General features: G+C 36.8%; 1 protein-coding gene and 1 long non-coding RNA gene across 8 annotated transcripts in view; one reads left to right on the forward strand and one right to left on the reverse strand.

Annotated features, from left to right (window-relative positions):
* MIPOL1 (mirror-image polydactyly 1) overlaps positions 1 to 7,007 on the forward strand; it is a 303,533-nt gene extending 296,526 nt beyond the window's left edge. For 4 of the 7 annotated variants that reach the window (XM_070504273.1, XM_070504275.1, XM_070504276.1 and 1 more), the window contains one exon: positions 4,265 to 5,444. In XM_070504273.1, coding sequence (XP_070360374.1) covers positions 4,265 to 4,331 — 67 coding nt within the window. In that variant the 3' untranslated portion in view covers positions 4,332 to 5,444. Of the gene's footprint in view, positions 1 to 4,264 lie in introns of all 7 variants that reach the window. The other 3 variants (XM_044765526.2, XM_070504278.1, XM_044765525.2) reach the window with 2 other exon arrangements.
* Positions 1 to 19,185, reverse strand: part of LOC139044557 (uncharacterized) — a 51,228-nt gene that overhangs the window by 27,560 nt on the left and 4,483 nt on the right. Inside the window, exon 2 of the long non-coding RNA XR_011501569.1 lies at positions 605 to 694. This is a non-coding gene — a long non-coding RNA (uncharacterized lncRNA). The remainder of the gene's footprint in view (positions 1 to 604; positions 695 to 19,185) is intronic.

The following is a 19,185-nucleotide window of genomic DNA, read 5'->3' on the forward strand; positions in this document are numbered from 1 at the left end:
TCAAATTTGTACGGACTAAACTGAACCATCCTGTCACACACATACATACTCCCCAACAAAAACCTGCAGTTCTTCCTTCCACTGTCTTGGTTCGTGTATCATCATTGATCTAGTCACCAAAGCCAGACACTGGGAGTCATCCTTCTTGCCCACCCTATCTTGCCTAATCTTTTCCTAAATTTTTTCAACTTAAAGGTTGAGTGAATTAATGAATGGCAACATTAATCAAGATAAGAAATACTGAAACATGCTTGGGAGGTGAAATAAGTTTTGTTTTAGATATGCTGTGTATCATATGCGTGTGGGATAAGCAAGAGGTGATGTCTTGCAGGCAGTCAGATATGTGAGTCTGAATCTCAGAAGAGGGTTTTGGGATGGGGGTCTGTATTTGGAAGTCATAGCATTTAAGTGGAATCAAGGGAGCAAATAACATCTTTTTCAGAAAGTATAAAAAGTATAAAGAAAAGATGATAAAAGAAATCAACATTAAAAAGACCAGCAGAGGAAGAACAGCCATAATAGTCAAAGAAAAAAAACTGCATCTAAAGTCTTCTCTGCCTGCTGCCATGGTTGAAAGAAGCAAGGTCTTGATACTAAGGCACACCTTCAGTGCAGCATTTCTACTGGCTTTTCTGTCTCCTCTGCTGGAAGGATGATTGTTGTCCATCTCTGTTGGGTTCCCTGGTTCTTTCTCCTTGGAAAAAAAGAACAATAAAAAGCCAAATATGTTTGATGGCGTAACTTCATTGCCTAAAGAGTAGGAATACTTTTTGGGGGAGAAAATTGTCAAGCCAATAAGAATTCTGCTCTCACATTGACAGATACAAAAATGACTCAAAAATGGCATTTATAGTGAGATTTTTACTTCGGTACAATTCAACTGATGTTGAGGAATTTCTTCTATTTTCACTCCTTTCTCTCATTTTGCAAAAAAAAAAAAATTAGTCAGTAAGAGTAACTCAACCCACAGAAACTCAGAAATAAGCCTGGAAAGTCACAGCAATTTTGGAAGCAGTGTAGCATGTAAGAGACATCAGAAATGTGGTAATTAGACCTAGCATCATGTCCCAGCCCCAAACTCACTAGCAGGGTGGCTCTGGTCAAAGTAGCCTCCATATGCTTTGGTTTTGTCATCTGAGGATGACATCTACTCCATGGAGTTATAATGGAAACTAAATATGTGCATAAATTACTTCTCATAGTTCCCAACACAGTCAGTATTCATAAAGTATTATTTGCCTTTTAAAATATATCACAGTATTCATTAGAGTGAAAAATAGAAGTAAACCAATTAGGAAAATTGGTAAATAGCTTATGGTTCTCCACTTGATGGAAAACTGTGTATTCCATTGTAATACATATGTACTATCAATACACAGAAAATAAAAAAATAATGTTAATTGAAAAAATAGGATTTCTGTCTAAAATATAGCTGTAAATATATTTTTCAAGTCTGCATAGAAATTGTATTATAGCCGATAATAGATTGTAACTGTTATTTCCTAATTATGTGCAATGTTATCAATTTACTTTCTTACAATGTGTTACTAAATAGCAGATGAAATACACCAGCAAATACTTTCCCAATTTGACTAAACTAAGAACTTGATGAAAATGTTTAATGAAGTTATTAAGACAAATAATCCATCAACCTATAGTCTGAAATCTGCAGCTCTCTGGTAACTGAAATCCTAGTGGAAGTAGATTTGAACCAAGAACAAGGAAGCCAGGCCCAGATTTGCCAGTTGTTACCTCAGGACCTTGTAGAAGGGTTTACTTGTCTGCGCTTCAGTGTCTTCTTATTTAAAATGGAGAAATCCTAATCCTGGCTCTAACCCTTTTCCTATTTCTTGAAGCCCTTGGGAAGCTATCATTGAGTAACATGTAAAGCAGTTGGAGCCTGTTTCAGTAAGCGACATCATTTTTTAAAGGATATGATTGATTTGGACAGCAAAGAGCAGCCTGCAGGCAGATCCTGCAAGGTGCTTCCACAGACGTGCATGCCTGCCTCCCTGTTGGCACAGCCCTTGTTTGGCAGGTGGTGTCCATTCCTTACAGGAAGGAATAGGTGCTTCATTGTGTTTCAGAAGTCAATAAGCTTTCACAAAACTAAGGAATTGACATTTTTCTCATTTCTGAGATCAAATTTTCATAAACCATTCAACCTGGATAAACTGAGAATGCGGTTGATCTGGCAATTGTTGAAATATGGTAAAGACATTGCAAAACATGATATTTATGTATTTCCTCCTAAACTCTTACCTTAGCAAGATAGAAGACTCCTAAATGGAAAGACATTCTAATGTATGAGAAGGGAAACTGCAGTGAGATGAGCCTGAATGTAAAAGAGAGGCCGAAAGAAGCACAACACAGATTCAGCTCAGAAATGCGGGATTCCGTTGATTCTGAGTTCGTAGTGATAAGAGTAACTGTGCGGAGTAGAGCTCGTTTTTACATCATGAGGAAGTTTTTTTTAATAGTAATGTAAATGATATTGTGGGAGAGGGGTGTACCTAACCAACTTGAAAGTAATATTTTCTGACTTTTTACACTATATGCCGAGAAATGCTATTAATGGCTTGCCAAGATTTCCACTGGGAGCCATTTGTTAACAGTTAATTCAAGTTATTATTGTATTTTAACAATACATTTAAAGTTTCATACTTACATTTTTCTTCTCCCTCCTCCAAAATTCAAGTTAGTGGCACTTTGTCTTAAAGGATTTTTGTAATCCTATTAATCGTAATATTCAGAGTAGTTTATTCACTGGTTTTTACCACTAGGGAAGGTCCAGCTAATACAGAGTGATCTGGGAATACAGTGAATTGGCCAGTGAATCTCTTAGTTCAGGTATTTGTGTTGCTAGTTTGAAGCTGTTTTAGTGGGTGTATAATACTTATGTATAATTTACTTTTGAGAAATTTGTATTAACAAACTTAGGCAAGATTTGCCTTTTTGCTCTAAGATCGTTACTACATTATCTCAAAGCAAAGATTTTTGATGCACTGAATTTTTTTTGTTTCATATTCCTGTTTTCCGTTAACAGAACTGTGGATATTTGCAGAATCATCCAGTAAACTGGAGCTAGTTTTCAGTGTTGCATGCAGCTGATCAGTCCATTTAAACCAGTGTGTAGGACACTCAGAATACCCTCATTCCTTTAGTGTCTAGCCCCGTGCTGTGTTTATTTGCAGAGGACCCTCATGCATGGATCCATGTAAATGAGGCAAGCTGGAGCAGACTAGACTGTGTTGCTCCCCAGTCTTTGAGGGGAGATTGTGTATATGAAAACTGCTGGGTGTGATTTTCACTTATAAGGAAGATTTCTGTGTGTGTAGCGTCAAGCAAGATTTTGGGTTGAGGTTTTATGCTTTCAGGAAAGAAAAGGGAAAAAAACAATTAATGGTCTGATTTCAACGTCTTTTGTCAAGTAAAACTCTCACTGATCCCCATGAATGTGATCTCCCTCCCAGAGAGTAGCCTAAGAACACTACAGAATGAACTTCTGAGCTTTTGACTCTTTTTTCAGTATAATCGGTGAGTTTTTAATCAAGTTAAAAAATCACTTAACTTTGACTAAAAAGCATGTAGAGTCATTGCTAGCCTGTTTATATTACTCAGGAATAGAAACTTCTTTTTAAGTGTAGTACAAAAAGTGGTTTTATTAGCATCAGATCGTTTGTATATATTTAAATTATTTTCATGGCACTGAGACATGAAGTTTTTCCCACCTAGCCACCTAATTCCTGGCTTTATTTTCATCAGCTGACTCTATGAAGAAGAAAGAAATTTAATGCATAAGAACAGTACAGTATACCAATGTGTCTCTTACTTAGCTAAGTTAACAGGTGTAAGATTGATAGCGTTTCTGTGTTGAAATATGTACTTCCTAGGTAAAAATCAATTTGAAACTGCTCTCCATTTAATATGCCATCTTGTCATTGCATAGTAAATGATTCATTCACAACCTGATGCAAGTGGGTAAATGTCTTGAAATGAGCATCTTGTATTTTTCATGTAGCATCTAAAGCTGACATAATCTGAAGATCTGGGTTAAAGTTTGTGTGTTGCTGTTTTTTTAACCTCAGATACTTGGCACTCTGCAGCAGTCTCTCACTTACAGAAATGCTTTGTTCCTTAACATGACTGCCAGGACTGCTTGGTCGTAGGCAAATACTGTCGTTTTTCAGCCAAAACATTCCTGACAATAATTGCACTTTTTATATATTTTTTTTCCCTTCCCACTCCCTTGCCCCCAACTTAGGTTGGAAAGGCTGGTGGACGTCCTGAGGAAGAAGGTTGGAACAGGGACCATGAGGACAGTGATCTGACTGAGGGAACGACAGTCTGGGGAAGCAGTCACATCTGGTGACCAGGCTGCTTCATTCAATGCTGTGTAAACACTGAAGCCTTAACTTAGCAAACAGTTGTTAGAAGTGGGACACTCCAGCCACATTCCAAGCCGAGATAAAATCAAATCACAAATGTTTAACCACTTTGCTGCTGACCTGAGTTATTATCCGAATGTATTAACTACAGACTTTTACCAATGGGTGGCTATAAAGTTGCAGCTTATTTTTTAACTATTTTATATCTCACTGTGTTCAATGTAAGGTTTTTTACTGAGAGACTGTTATGGAAGCATAGTAAAGTTGGTCAGGATCATATCTTCACATTTGGTCCTTTCTGAACCAAAATGCAGCAAAGTAAATATTGTCTAAACCTTAATCCACTGTGTTAGGTCAAAACTTCAAATACATGCATTTTTCAATATAGATCTTATTTCTTAACTGATGAGAGAAGCTCAGATATAAGAATATGTAGTCTTCCTTCAATGAATGCGTGTAATCTTTGTTAGAATTAAAGAATATTAAGTATACATACTAAGAATTAAATGTATAATTTGCTTTTGTAAGAGTTTGGTACATTAAAATTACGTTAATCAAGGTATGATTTTTGTTTCACTACAAATAATGCAGAGTATTTTCAATAAAAAGAGAATGTCGTTAATGTGTACTTATAAACTCATTGTCAATATTTTTAACGTTGGTCTTTAATTAATGTTTTTAATGAATAATCATCTAAACTCTATTTAAGCTGTAGAAATTGCCAAGTGTGTCTAATAGGCTGGGAGACGTTCAGCTTGAAAATTAGCTGGGCCAGCATGACTCTCAAAGACGAGAGGCCATCAGACATCTTCAGTGTTCTTTTCAATTATCTTTATTTAGATTATCATTTGAATTTTTGTTATAGAGGAAGGGAATCCAATATATAATACACAGTAAAGTTATAATGTAAAAATCTAAAGACTTGGAAAAAAGGTGAATCTACCATTTGGTTCAGGTTACCTACTCTTTCTTTTATTTAAGAGAGAACTTAAAATGGTCACAGCATAGCAGTCACTTGTAATCGTATGAAATTACGAATAAAACTAAGTATTTGGCTATAGGAAAAATCTCTTCATTATTTTTAGATGGAATAGATGAGAGACCAATAGAAAACCACTGTGACTGGGACAGGATGAAATAGACAAGTAGAGACTGAATTAGTGAAAATTTTGTAAGCAAGTGAAAATTTTTCTAAGTCCATACAATTTTTTTAATTTAGCTTTAAGATTGAGCTAAATCATCTACCATTGCCTATTTTCAGGACAAGTACAGAATAATTTCTTGCACCATTCTTTCATACACCATGGAAGATTATCCGTTTGAATTTTTTTAACTCTGCAGGAAAATATAAGGTGCTTAATCATAGGGTGACAAAAGAATCATAATGCTAACACGCTCAATTTCTTCCTTATTAAATCCATTAGATTAACTGGCAGTTATAATAATCCCATTGAGTTCAAATTAGAATTTACTCAAGTTTCCTGCTTATAATTACGTTTTGAAACTATGAGAATTAAAAATAAGGAACAACAGGGGTCAAAAATAAACTAACTGGATTTACTCTATGGTCCTAAAGAGAATGATAGCCTCTCGTAGGCCGGTGACTATAGAAATACTGAAATCTGAAGTCGTCTGGTCAGGCATGGAGTCTTCTCTCGGCTCTAAGGGAAACAGGGAACAGCGCCCTGTGGGAGGGAACGGCGCCTTTCTAGTCATGCAGGTAAGTAGAGAGAAACAGTTCTTGTCACAAAATAGTCCATTCCTGACTCCTCTTCTGATAAATCACAAGTAACTTGAATTTTCAGTTTAGTCCTGAAGATCAGACAAACTTTTTTTGAATTATTTTGCTTGAGGTTTTATAAAACACAAAGTGTAGCATAAAGACATTTTACAGTTTCCAGACATCTCTTTCTATACCTAAACGATCAGATTAGAGAAACCGGTTCCTGTAATCAATATCCAGAACTTTTATAGAATTTGATATTCTAAACTTAAATTTACAAAATAATTCTAACATCTGCTACTGTTCAATGTTGGTAATCTCCCCAAAATGTCACATCACTTTGAAAATGAGTTGTCTACAAAATTACAAATGTCAAATATTTTAACCAATATTATCATTAATTGATTTCTTGCACTTAAAAATGTCCACCAACAATGTTTTAAATAGTCTTTATTCTTTTCATACGAAAGAATAACCTCGTCACCAAAGATCAGTTCTCTACACATTCATGCTGCCCAGACAGATTGCTTGAGTTGGCTTTAAACGTTGTCTAATTCCTATAGTAATATGAAAATTCACTTCTCCTTGTAAAAATAAGTAGTTCAGAGGAAAAGCAGAAAAGATCATACAAACATGGGTAGCTCTTGATGATTTTCAGTCTTTTCACATCTGCATTTTTTATTTGATCTTATCCACACTATATAATAATAATAAATTATATACGTATATGTCAATCACATAATGATAATTTTAGTGTTATTGTTATTATTATTATTATGTTTTACACATAAGGAAACAGCCTCAGAGAGGCTAGGAATTTGTCAAGGACTCATTAGCACTTACAGCTAAGGTCTTATGCCTAAACTCCACACAACAGTGGGTCTCCAAATCTATATAAGAAAAAAATTAAAAATTAAATATTTTAACTCTTGCAATTTCTGTTGTTATTGTGCCATCACTTTCATACACATTCATATGGATCGTCTAACAGTGGAGATTGTGTGCATGTCTTTCGATCAAGTACAATAACGTGAACTGCGTGCATAAATGGCACAGCATTATTACTGCCTCTCTAGCGTCAGGCTAGGAGCATCTTTGCCTTAGCTTCACTCATTAGGAATACTGTGACAATTCGTTGTTAATAACAGACAACCTTGAGTTGCCTTGTACTGTTTGTAATTTGGCCTGATGCTAAAGCCTGACAATGTTATCAAATGGTAGTCTGCACTTCAAGGCTCGCTCTACCTCCCAGAGCAACTGCTGCGGATAAAACCAGTTATAAGCAAGGCTATTGGTAATAGGCAAGGTATAAGCAGTTATAGCAAAATGATTAGTTTGTTACTAATCTATGAGAAGCTTTACTTTTATAATTCTACTTTTATAAATAAGCCATTATGCTAAAATTATTTAAAATATTTTGCCTAATAAAATATTTCCCTTTTTTTCAATGAGAAAGTTGATCCTTTGTATATTTCCTTATTCAAATAAACTGAAGAATCTTCTTATCGGGTCACTTACTGGTAGAATTAGTTCAGTTCATAAAAAGTTAGAATATTAAAAATGTGTAGTTTTGATAGTGGATATAGTTGCATAGGAGGGCATTTTTATATGTGGCATTTTTAAAGATCATAATTATTTTTAAAATTTCTATTTTCAAATACTCCTGATTAATGAGGCATTATAATGATGAAATAGCCGTTGGCTCACACATTTTTTCTTCTCACATATGATTTGTATGGAGCCAAAATTTTTCACAAGACATTAGTGTGTTATTGATAACTACTATTTACAACTAATCTATCTGCTCTCTATATAGATATATACACGCAGACACACACAAACACACGCAGACACACACAGATACGTTCGCCTTTTTAAAAAATTGACTTAGAAGCCAACTGTTCCACTCCAGTGATTTCAGCATTTTGTTCATGTTTTATTAGAAATGCACATGGTTTCTGAGGCTTTTAAACAAATATGTGGAATGGTTGAAAGATTTATGTTGCTCGTGCTTAGCTAAATATGTCATCTCTAAAAAAGATGTGGTTTATTTTGGCACTGTTTTAAAAACTCAAATATTTTAAACATTTGCTAAGTTGGAGCTTGCACACTTGAACTAGTAGCATACGTTCCAGGATAGCATCTCAGGTTACCGAACTTTTTGTAATCCTTTTACTAGAATAACCTTTTTTGAAAAGGTTTTCTTTTCCTTGTTATTATGTGCTTTAAGTTTTTAAAGGCTGAAGTTATTATTTTTTAAGTAGGATTTCATAAATAGAATTGGACAATGATAAATGTGTATTTTTGAGAATCGTTAAAATATTGTATACCCTTGCTACTTCTTTGCAGAAATCTTAATATGTTTATCTTTACTTTATTGTTTTCTAAATATGGTTTTGGAATATGATAGTAATTGGGAAACTGCCAGTTTCTTGACTAGCTGATTATTAGCAAAGGTGTGCATTTAATGCACAAACTCAAGTATCTAAAATATATTTTCTTTTTGTTCACATAAAATTACCTATTGCAAATCCTACACATTCCAATGCGATTCTTAGACATTGATCTTAATCAAATTTATAAGTGTACCGTCCTGAAGACACTGTACTGGGTATGCCTATAAAATGTCTTGCAGTAAGGGAACAGATTAGGTTCACTGTCAAACTGTGTGACTTCCTTAAGGTTAATAAAGATAAAAGTTGATATGAACAAATTGTTTAGGGACCTTTCAAAACTATTTAGGTATAAAATAAAATTACAGTAATAAAATATGGATAAAATATTAAAGAGAAACATTATTTCAGGTAAATATGGTTAGAAAGAACCTAAGAAGGGAGATCAAAGTCTCTTAATTAGAAAATATCAGACTGATTGAAATCTACTACAAAGCACCTCTCCTAATTTTGGGATTTGTATGTGGAATTTTGCTGTAACCGATAGCTGAAATGTAAAAACACTGCCTCTGTTGTGTTTGATTATTCGATCAACACAAGGTAAATATAAACAGACTATGTAACACACTGTCACCTGTAGCAAACTTAGAATTTAAATCTTAAGCTACATGGCTAAAAGAGGACCAAGGTTAGGTGGGCAGTAGGAATGTTTGGGACAAAGACTTTTTAAACTGGTAATTTCTAAACTGTCCTATTACTGTGTAAAAGAATTGTCTCAGCATTTGTATGCCTTTGTGATACTGTTGTCTTACATTTTGCTCCTACACATGTACAAAATCATAAGATTGTTATTACTTTTGCTTTAAACGATCAACAGTTTTCTTAGGAGAGTTGAAGAATAAGAACATTATATTTACCATTTCCAATGTTCTTTGTGTGGATCCCAATTTCCACCTGTTACCGTTTTCCTTCTTCCTGAGGTATTTATCATTTATACTAATTCAGGGCCATGGGTGATGAATTCTTTCAGCTTTTGTGTATCTGAAAATGTCTCCCTTTTTTGGGTGAGGGGACCTTCATTTTGTGAAAAGAAGTTTGTCACTGGATATTAACTTTTTTGTTTTCAGTATTTTCAGGATGTTGATCTGTCGTCTCTGGCTTGCTTTGCTCCTGCTGTCATTCTTTTTTTTTTCCTCTGTAATATATCCTCTGACTGCTTTGAATATTTTTCCCTTTGTTGCTTGTTTTAACCAATTTGATTATGACGTAGACTTCTGCATGCTTCTGTGCTTGTGGTTTGTTGAACTTCTTCAATTGTGGGTTTATAGTTTATCAAGTTTTTTAAGTTGCAGCCATTATTTTTTCCAATATTTTTTGTCCCATAACTCTTTTTTCCTCTTCCTTGAAAGTACTATTTGATATATATCAGGCTACTTGAAGTTGTCCTACGGCCATTCATGCTTTGTTCATTTTTCAGTCTCTTTCTTCTGTGTGTTTCATTTTGGATAGTTCTGTTGCTTTGTCTTCAAATTTGCTAATCTTTTCTTTGGCAGTGTCTCATGAGCTCTTAAGCCCATCTGGGGCCTTTTTCTTTGTGACATATTTTTCATCTCTGAAGGTTAAAGTTGAGTCTTTTTGATTTCTTTCATATCTCTCCTTTATTTTTTGATGCGTTCCATTACCTTCTGTAACATAAAAAAATACAGTTATAAGAACTGTTTTAATGTCCTTGTCTGTTAATTCTATCATCTGTTCTATTTCCAGGTCTCTTCCCATTGATTTTTTTTTTCCCTTATCATAAGTTGTATTTTCCTGGTTTGCATGCTTGGTAACTTTTCTTGGATGCCATCATTGTTAATTTTATCTTGTTAGGTATTGGATATTTTTGTTTTTCATTAAAATTTTTTGAGCTTTGTTCAGGGATGCAGTTACATTACTTGGAAACAGTTTGATCCTTATAAGGCTATTTTCAGCTTCAGTAGGCAGGAACAGAGCACCTTTAATCCAGGGCTGATTTTTCCCCACAATTTAGGCAATCCCCTTCTGAATCCAGTAACTAATGCCCTGGGTCCTAGGAGGTTTCTCTACTCTGACTGGTCACAACCATGTGTGAGCTTTGGTGGTTGTTCTGCCTCGTTGCTGGCAATTCTTAGCCTGGCTTCGGTACTTTACTCACACACATAAGCTGGTTGACACTCAGAGGAAGACTCAAGGCATGCTCTGTAGCCCTCCAGAGCCCGTTCACTCTCTCCCTCTCTCTTTCTCTGCGGCATTCTCCACTCCATGCAAATCTCTCCTCTCCAGTACTCTGACCGTCTTGACCTCCCCCAGTTCTCAACTCTGTATTCTCAGCTCAGGGAGGCTGCCAGGCTCTGTTTTTGTTCCCCGTCCCTGCACTGTTGCACTGTGCTCTGTAAACTCTCCAGACAGTAAGCTGGGCACTCAGGGATCACTGCCCTGTGCTGCCTGCTGTCCAAAGTCTGAAAACATTGATCCACGTATTTTCACTGTTGTTTTCTGTTGTTATTATTTTTTTGTTTTGGTGGGTGGTTTTTTGTTTTCTGGCTGTTTTAAGGTGGGAGGGTAAATGTGGTCTGTATTGTGGCCTAGAGCATAAGATTTCCTATAACTCTTTTCAAATGTCATCCTCTTGATGTCTAGCTTCCCTCTTCTCTGCTGAGGAATCACCTGTCAGTCTCAATGTTCTCCTAAAAGTAAAGTCTCTGCTTTTTATGATTGCTTTTTACATTTTTTTCTTTGTTTTTTGGCAGCCTTATTTTTGTGCCTAGATGGAGTCTTCTTTGTATATTTCTTGCTTGAGTTCATAGACCTTTTTAAATTTCTACCTTGATATCTTTTGTCAATTTTAGGAAATTTTTGGTCAATATGTTTTTCCCCTTGTTCTGAGGCTCTGATTATACACATTTTAATTTTTTTCACTGTGTTCCCACATCTCTTCCACCTTCTTGTGTATTTTTCTCCTTTTCTCTTCTATGTACCTTAGTTTTGAATTTTCAGAATCACCTGTCTTTCATTTCATGAATACTGTCTTCTGCTGCTAGAGCCGTCTATTCAGTTCTTAATTTCAGATTCTGTATTTTTCAATTATACAGTTTCCTCTTGATTTCTTTGGTACATTCCAATTCTCTAGTGAAAAATACTCATCTTTCTGAGTATATTATCTCCCTCTCTGCCTCTATTTTCTTGAACATAGTAGTCATGGTTACTTAAAAATCCATGTCTACAAACTCCAATATCTGAATCACCTGTGGGTCTTTATTGTCTGTTTTGTTTCTTGGTTTCTAGATGCGTGGTCCTGTCTCTTGCATGCCTGTTAGTTGTTGACTAATGTAAGACATCCTGAGCCTGCAGATGATTTTGTCTTCCCTCAGACAGGGCTGAGCTTTTCCTCTACTGGGAAGATTGATGGAGCTAATTACCTTAATCCATTCAGATGCTGTGCTGAGTGGAAGCTGGGCTGCAGTTTGAGCAAGGCTCCATTTTCTCTGGTTTGCTTCTCTTCCTACAGCATACCTCACTAGAACTTAAGTGATATCTTCACTGGGGCCCTTTTAGATGTTCTCATCTGAGATTTTTTAACCTCCCACTTAGGACAGCTCAGCTTTGCCAAGTATTTTGAAGGGGCAACTAGGAGTGTGTTTCAGGCCCTTTGGCTCTCCAAGTCTGTCATGCCAGCCCTGCAAGATTGTCAAAAGCACTGCTGGTTTCTCTGTCCCCAGCACAGTCTTCTGCTGGGACAAAGCCCAGATTATCATTCTCTCTCCTTCCCCCAGAACCAGCAAATGCCTCCATGGGAAGAGCGACTGCAGATCATCAGTTTACCTCTCTGTTCTCCTTTCTCTGGAATCTTAGTCCCTCTAGTTGTCTTTGTTTCAGTCCCTCTCTGACACTTTTAAGCAAATACTTTGTTCTCTTCAGCTTTCGTAGTTGTTCTTGGCAGGAGCATTGATCTGCCACAAACTACTCAGTTCTGTCTAGAAGCAGAATTCCAGTGAGCTTTTAATTTCTCTTACTCTGTTTTTCATGTCTGGAGATTATATTCTGTTCATTCCAAAACCCATTTGGTCATTTTTATGGTCTCTTGTTCCTGTCTCATATTTTCAATCCTTTGTTATATTCTTAGACATTTTAAACATGCTTATTCTATATTTAATTTCTGATGATTTTGACATCTCAAGTATCTACTGCTCCAATTTTACTCTCTATTATCCTGCTAGGTGTATTTGTGTTGCCTTATTTCTTTAGATGTTTGGTGACTCATGACTCTGAGCTTATATTTCTTAGAATTAACGTCCGTGTCACTGGTCAGGGGCTGGGTTGCAGGCAGGCTTCTCAGTAGAGGCTTTGCATTTGCTTCTGCCAGCCACCTGGGAACATGGGCAGGCCTTAGAACACTTTAAAATCTAAATCTGAATTTTATTGGACCACTGAAATAATGATAGTTTGGGCTTAAAACCCACATGAGAGCTAGTCTATGGTTATAAAATTCATAGCAGATCCTGTTTTTATGAATTGGAAGAACTAATATTGTTAAAATGTCCGTACTACCAAAAGCCATCTATAAATTCAGCGCAATCCCTATCAAAAGCATTTTTAACAGAAGTAGAAAGAACAATCCTAAAATTTATATGGAACCACAAAGACTCAATAGCCAAAGCAATCCTGAGAAAGAAGAGCAAAGCAGGAGGCATCACATTTCCTGATTTCAAGCTATACTATAAAGCCATAGGAATCAAAATAGTGTGGCACTGGCATGAAAACAGACAAATAGGTCAATGGAGCTAAATCAAAAGCCAAGAAATAAACCCAAGAATATACAGTCAACTGATATTTGGCAAGGGAGCCAAGAATATCCAATGGAGAAAAGACAGTCTCAATAAGTGGTGCAGGAAAATTGGATATTCACATGTAAAAGAATGAAACTAGACCCCTGTCTTGCACCACTCACAAAAATTAACTTGAAATGGATTAAAGACTTAAACATAAGACCTGAAACCATGAAACTCCTAGGAAAAACAAGAAAAAATCTCCTTGACCTGGGTCTTGGCAATGATTTTGTGTGTATGACACCTGAACTACAGGCAGCAAAATCAAAAATAAACAATAAAGTGGGACTATATCAAACAAAAGCTCTGCACAGCAAAAGAAATCGTCAATAAAGTGAATCCTACCTTGGGAATGAGAAAAAATACTTGCAAACCATAAATCTGGTAAGGGGTTAATATCCAAAATATATAAACAACTCATACAACTCAATAACAAAAAAGAATCTAATTTAAAAATGGGCAAAAGAGGGGCCGGCCCGGTGGCGCAGCGGTTAAGTTCCCACGTTCCGCTTCTTGGCGGCCCGGGGTTCGCTGGTTCGGATCCCGGGTGCGGACATGGCACTGCTTGGCAGCCATGCTGTGGTAGGCGTCCCACGTGTAAACTAGAGGAAGATGGGCACGGATGTTAGCTCAGAGCCAGGCTTCCTCAGCAAAAAGAGGAGGACTGGCAGTAGTTAGTTCAGGGCTAATCTTCCTCAAAAAAAAAAAAATGGGCAAAAGATCTGAATAGGCATTTTTCCAAAGAAGATGTATAAAAGGCCAACAGGTACATGAAAAGATGCTCAACATCACTAGTCATCAGGGAAATGCAAATCAAAACTACACTAAGATATCACCTTACACCCGTTAGAATGACAAAAATATCTAAAACTAATAGCAACAAATGTTGGAGAGGTTGCGGAGAAAAAGGAACCCTCATACACTGCTGGTGGGAATGCAAACTGGTGCAGCCACTATGGAAAACAGTATGGAGATTCCTCAAAAAACTAAAAATAGAACTACCATACGATCCAGCCATCCCACTACTGGGTATTTATCCAAAGAGCCTGAAGTCAGCAATCCCAAAAGTCCTGTGCACCCCGATGTTTATTGCAGCACTGTTTACAATAGCCAAGACGTGGAAGCAACCTAAGTGCCCATCAACAGGCGAATGGATAAAGAAGATGTGGTACATATATACAATGGAATACTACTCAGCTGCAAAACAGAACAAAATCATTCCATTTGCAATAACATGGATGGACCTTGAGAGAATTATGTTAAGTGAAATAAGCCAGCAAGAGAAAGATAATCTGTGTATGACTCCACTCATATGAGGAATTTAAAACTATGGACCAAGAACAATTTAGTGGATACCAGGGGAAAGGTGGGGTGGGGGGTGGGCACAAAGGGTGAAGTGGTGCACCTACAACATGACTGACAAACATTAATGTACAATTGAAATTTCACATGATTGTAACCTATCAATAACTCAATAAAAAAAAAAAGAGGAACAACCACAAAAAAAAAAAAAACACAATGAGATATCACCTCTCACCTGTTAGGATGGCCATCATCAAAAGGACAAGAGATAACAAATGCTTGTGTGGATGTTGAGAAAAGGGAACCCTTGTACATTGTTGCTGGGATTGTAAACTGGTACAGCCACTGTGGAAAACAGTATAAAGGATCCTCAAAAAAATTAAAAATAGAATTGCTACATGACCCAGCATTTCCACTTCCAGGAATATATCCAAAGGAAATGAAAACACTAACTCCAGAAGATATCTACACCCCCATGTTCATAGCAACATTATTTACAATAGCCAAGGCGTGGAAACAACCAAGCGTCCATTGATGGATTAATGGATAAAGAAGCTGTGTATACACCTAAACATATATATATGCACACATACAATGGAATATTGTTAGCCATAAAAAAATGAGGAGGGTCCGGCCTGGTGGTGCAGCGGTTAAGTGCACGCGTTCCACTTCGGTGACAGGGGTTCACCGGTTTGGATCCCAGGTGTGGACATGGCACCACTTGGCACGCCATGCTGTGGTAGGGGCCCCACATATAAAGTAGAGGAAGATGGGCATGGATGTTAGCTCAGGGCCAGCCTTCCTCAGCAAAAAGAGGAGGATTGGTGGCAGTTAGCTCAGGGCTAATCTTCCTCAAATAAATAAATTAAATAAATGAGGAAATCCTGCCATTTGTGACAACATGGATGGACTTTGAAGGCATTATGCTAAGTGAAATAAGTCAGACAGAAAGAGACAAATCCCATATGTTCGCACTCATATGTGAAATCTAAAAGGAAAAAAAAAAATTCCTACAGGAGGTATTTCTTTTATCCTCCATTCATAGCCTGAGTTCAAGATTTCTCTCCTTGGGTGGGGCCTGGACTTTGTCCTCTGTTCCCTGCTCCACTAAAAGACCGTGAAAGCTCAACTTCACCCCTATCTTAAGACAATGCTTTCAAGGTAAAAACTGCCTTCTGTGCTTCCCTTACCATTCAGGGTTCCCAGTTTTACGGAGGTTTTGGCCTCTGAATACTCCTTACCAACTAGCCAACATATTGCTGCATCTAAGATGTTTGTCATTTTCTATCCAGCATTTTTCGTTACTCACTGAGAGAGGTTCCAGGTCCCTCATAGAAACAGTAGTCAGGGCTGAATGTTATTAAATTCATACACACAGAGCTATATAATTGTGCTGCTAATAAAATGTTCTGAATTTGGTATCACTTGTATACATAACTAGAATGAGTAGATAATAAATTTACCTTCCAAGATCCATAATTGCAGCTCTTTGTCCCCACCAGTAACTACAAGCAGTTTTTCATTAAAGAAAAGAAAATGATTGAATAATCCAAATTAGCCCGTGCGAGAAAACTAACAGCTGCCTAAAATGAAATGTTTGAGTTATGAGCCATGTGCCACTTTGGTTTATCTGCAGCCAAGAGCTTCAGAATCCTCCTTCAATTAGCCACGTTGCTTGGGAGGGCCTGGTTGCCCCGAGTCAGAGCTGCCTGGCAATGAGTGAGAGGTGTCCATGACTCACAAGGTCAGACCTTGCAACTCTGTTTTTGTTGTTTGAACTTTCTTCTCCGTTGTAGCTAGGGATCCAGCATGGAATTTAAACACTTGTGTGGTAACCCCATTCCTTCAGTCATTGTGTCGTTAAGCTCTAGCTAACGAACTTTTAACACTGGCTCCACGTAAAGCAAGCCTTAGAAAACAGCAATCAACCTTTCTGGTTTTATAATCCAAACCGTATGATTTGTGTGTCTTTAGGCAAGTAAGATGCTCTTGCCTGTCTAGCGCAACTGCGCCCCGAAAATTAGCATTCATAATACATATGGAAAATAAGAAAATATACCAAGGCGCCCCTAAGAAAGCTTAAACTGAGTGACTTTTATTTCACAATCACAGCTACTGTGGCAGAAACTTCAAAATGCATACCTGTTTTCAAACTTAGGAACTTTGCCCAAAATAGACAAACCAAAATTACGTAATATTTGGAAAGGTGAGAGCTGCCACATGCGCCAGTCAAGTGTAATTTGTCTCACGGCCTTTTTCTTCCATTCCATCGGCCTTTGTTTCTTAGGGATCTCCTTCTGATAACATCACAAGGAATGCTTCTCGGACCCATATAGATTATGTACACATTGGCTTGCTAAAGACAAATTTTGATTTTAAATCTCTAAGCTTCATTTTGCTTCTAAACATACTGTTTTGAAACAAAAACCAGGTGACTAAAAGAGAGGAGATTGAATTTCTTTTCCAACTCATAAACCAGTTCTCAAGATAATTCTGGAGGAGAAAAATCAAATATAGTTTGAACATTGATAGAATAACTTGACGTAAAATTCCTCAGCGTTATTGCTTTGAAGAATTACTCCTTACTTGAACGTGTACACTGATTACTAATGTCTTAAATCATAGTCTTGTCCCTTGGCAAAATTAGATCTGCTTTTTGCATCTTATTTTCTTAAACTATGGTCACGTTATAAAGAGCAGTTGTATACTTTTATTTCGGTGACATAGAGGAATGTGAATTATAACCTTGTTTGTCCTCTAGAAGTGAGGAAAAACTTTTGAAATCAGAAATGGCCTTTTGATTAAAGCCTCAACCATCTCAAAATAACCACTTTACTTCTGCTTTTACAATTGCAGCCTTTGCAGGCAAGATAGCCACACTGTGGGCTGCAAGTTTACACACCGTAGGTGTTATTGCTGTTAAGTTGGGGTAAGACAAACCGTGGCTTTATCATTTCTAGAATCAAAGAATAAAATGTGTGTGTGTGTGTGTGTGTACTTTTTTTTTTAGATTTTACGAAAGTTTTCTGGGCCCCTATTGGATTTCTCTAAAGAACCACTTGCCCAAATCATACATCTAATTTCTGGCACGTTATTTTGTTTTCATGTGGATGGCAAGAAAATTAATAAAAGTCACTTTCATTCACACTAATACCTTAGACCCTGTGCTCCAATTGGACTCTCCATTCCAGTTCCGACCTCGTACTCTCATTGTTTAATTCGTTTGCCATTTTTAACCCCCCACTCAGTCCAATCCACCTTCACGTGTTTAAAGCCAATTCATCCTTCAAGAACACTTCTATGCCACCCCTACAGGGGGCTTCCCCAGCTCCCCACCCCCATCCCACTGCCAAGTCGTAGTTAATCTCTCTTCTGTATGCCTTATCGCTCTTACTTCATCTCTATTAGGGCAGTTATTAAGTTTCTCATGTTCCAGTATTCCTGTACTGTCTCCCATTAGAAAGCGGCTTCTGGAGATCAGAGACTCAGTCTTGTTCATATTTCTTTGCACAGGTAAATACTTGATGAGTAGTCATTCTTGCCAATGATGAAACCTAAGTTTTCAAACTATATTTTTGTTTTATAAACATTTGTGTGACCTGTCTTTCTGAAAAACGTATGACAGTAAAAGATTAATATTTGAGTATCCTTTCTTAAAATAGCAGTATTAAAACATGTATACTATTATGTCAAATAATCTAGCACCTGGCACATTACCAGATGAAATATTCTGCTTACCTGAGGACTGTGACTTATAACCATAATCCATTTAAAGTGAAGAGTTTGGGATTTTCGGTTTTTGGCGGGGGGGGGGGGGAGTTGATGGTTAGATTTGGTTTGTTACTCAGAATTTCTCGTGTAGCTGTTAAATTTTGGTCCCAGACAGTCCAAAGTTTGAAATTCCATTCTATGATAAAGCGAAGACACGGTTTCGTTGTCTTGGAAAGTTTATACAAAATCTCCAGACCACAAAATAGACTATTTAAATCTTTATTGAACAACAGTAAGAACTAAATTGCTTTCTGGAACCAAGTGTGTCAAAATTCAGGCAAAGAGCGAGAAGGCAAGCAATGAATGAGCCCATGTGGTCTGTCCGGATGCCTTCTGACATTGCTGTGATCTACTTGGAATCACGATTTCAAATTTAGTGATTCCTCATTTCCTAAAAGTAACTGAAGTGTTCTGAATTCTGATTATTTTCATAAACTTTCACAAGGTTTTACTTTCTGGTTATTTATTATTCTTTCAATGCCTGAGCCATATTTTAATGTATTCAAGTGCAAAAACAAATTGTGCGTGAGCATTACCCACCAAGCTACAGCTTCAAAAATTAATATTTAGGTACTAATTTTATCTCTATTTTAGTCTCCACCAATTTTCATCATGTAACTTGTTGAATGAAGATCCTAAAGCTTAAAAAATGCATATGATTCTTCCAATAAATAGGTCAATTATATTGAAGCCTTTTTGAAACACTCAGGCATAGAATATTCACTGTATTTTACTTGTATGACCATGACATTAACACATCG

This window comes from Equus asinus, chromosome 2 (genome assembly GCF_041296235.1).
Source record: "Equus asinus isolate D_3611 breed Donkey chromosome 2, EquAss-T2T_v2, whole genome shotgun sequence".
NCBI classification, from domain to species: Eukaryota; Metazoa; Chordata; class Mammalia; order Perissodactyla; family Equidae; genus Equus; species Equus asinus.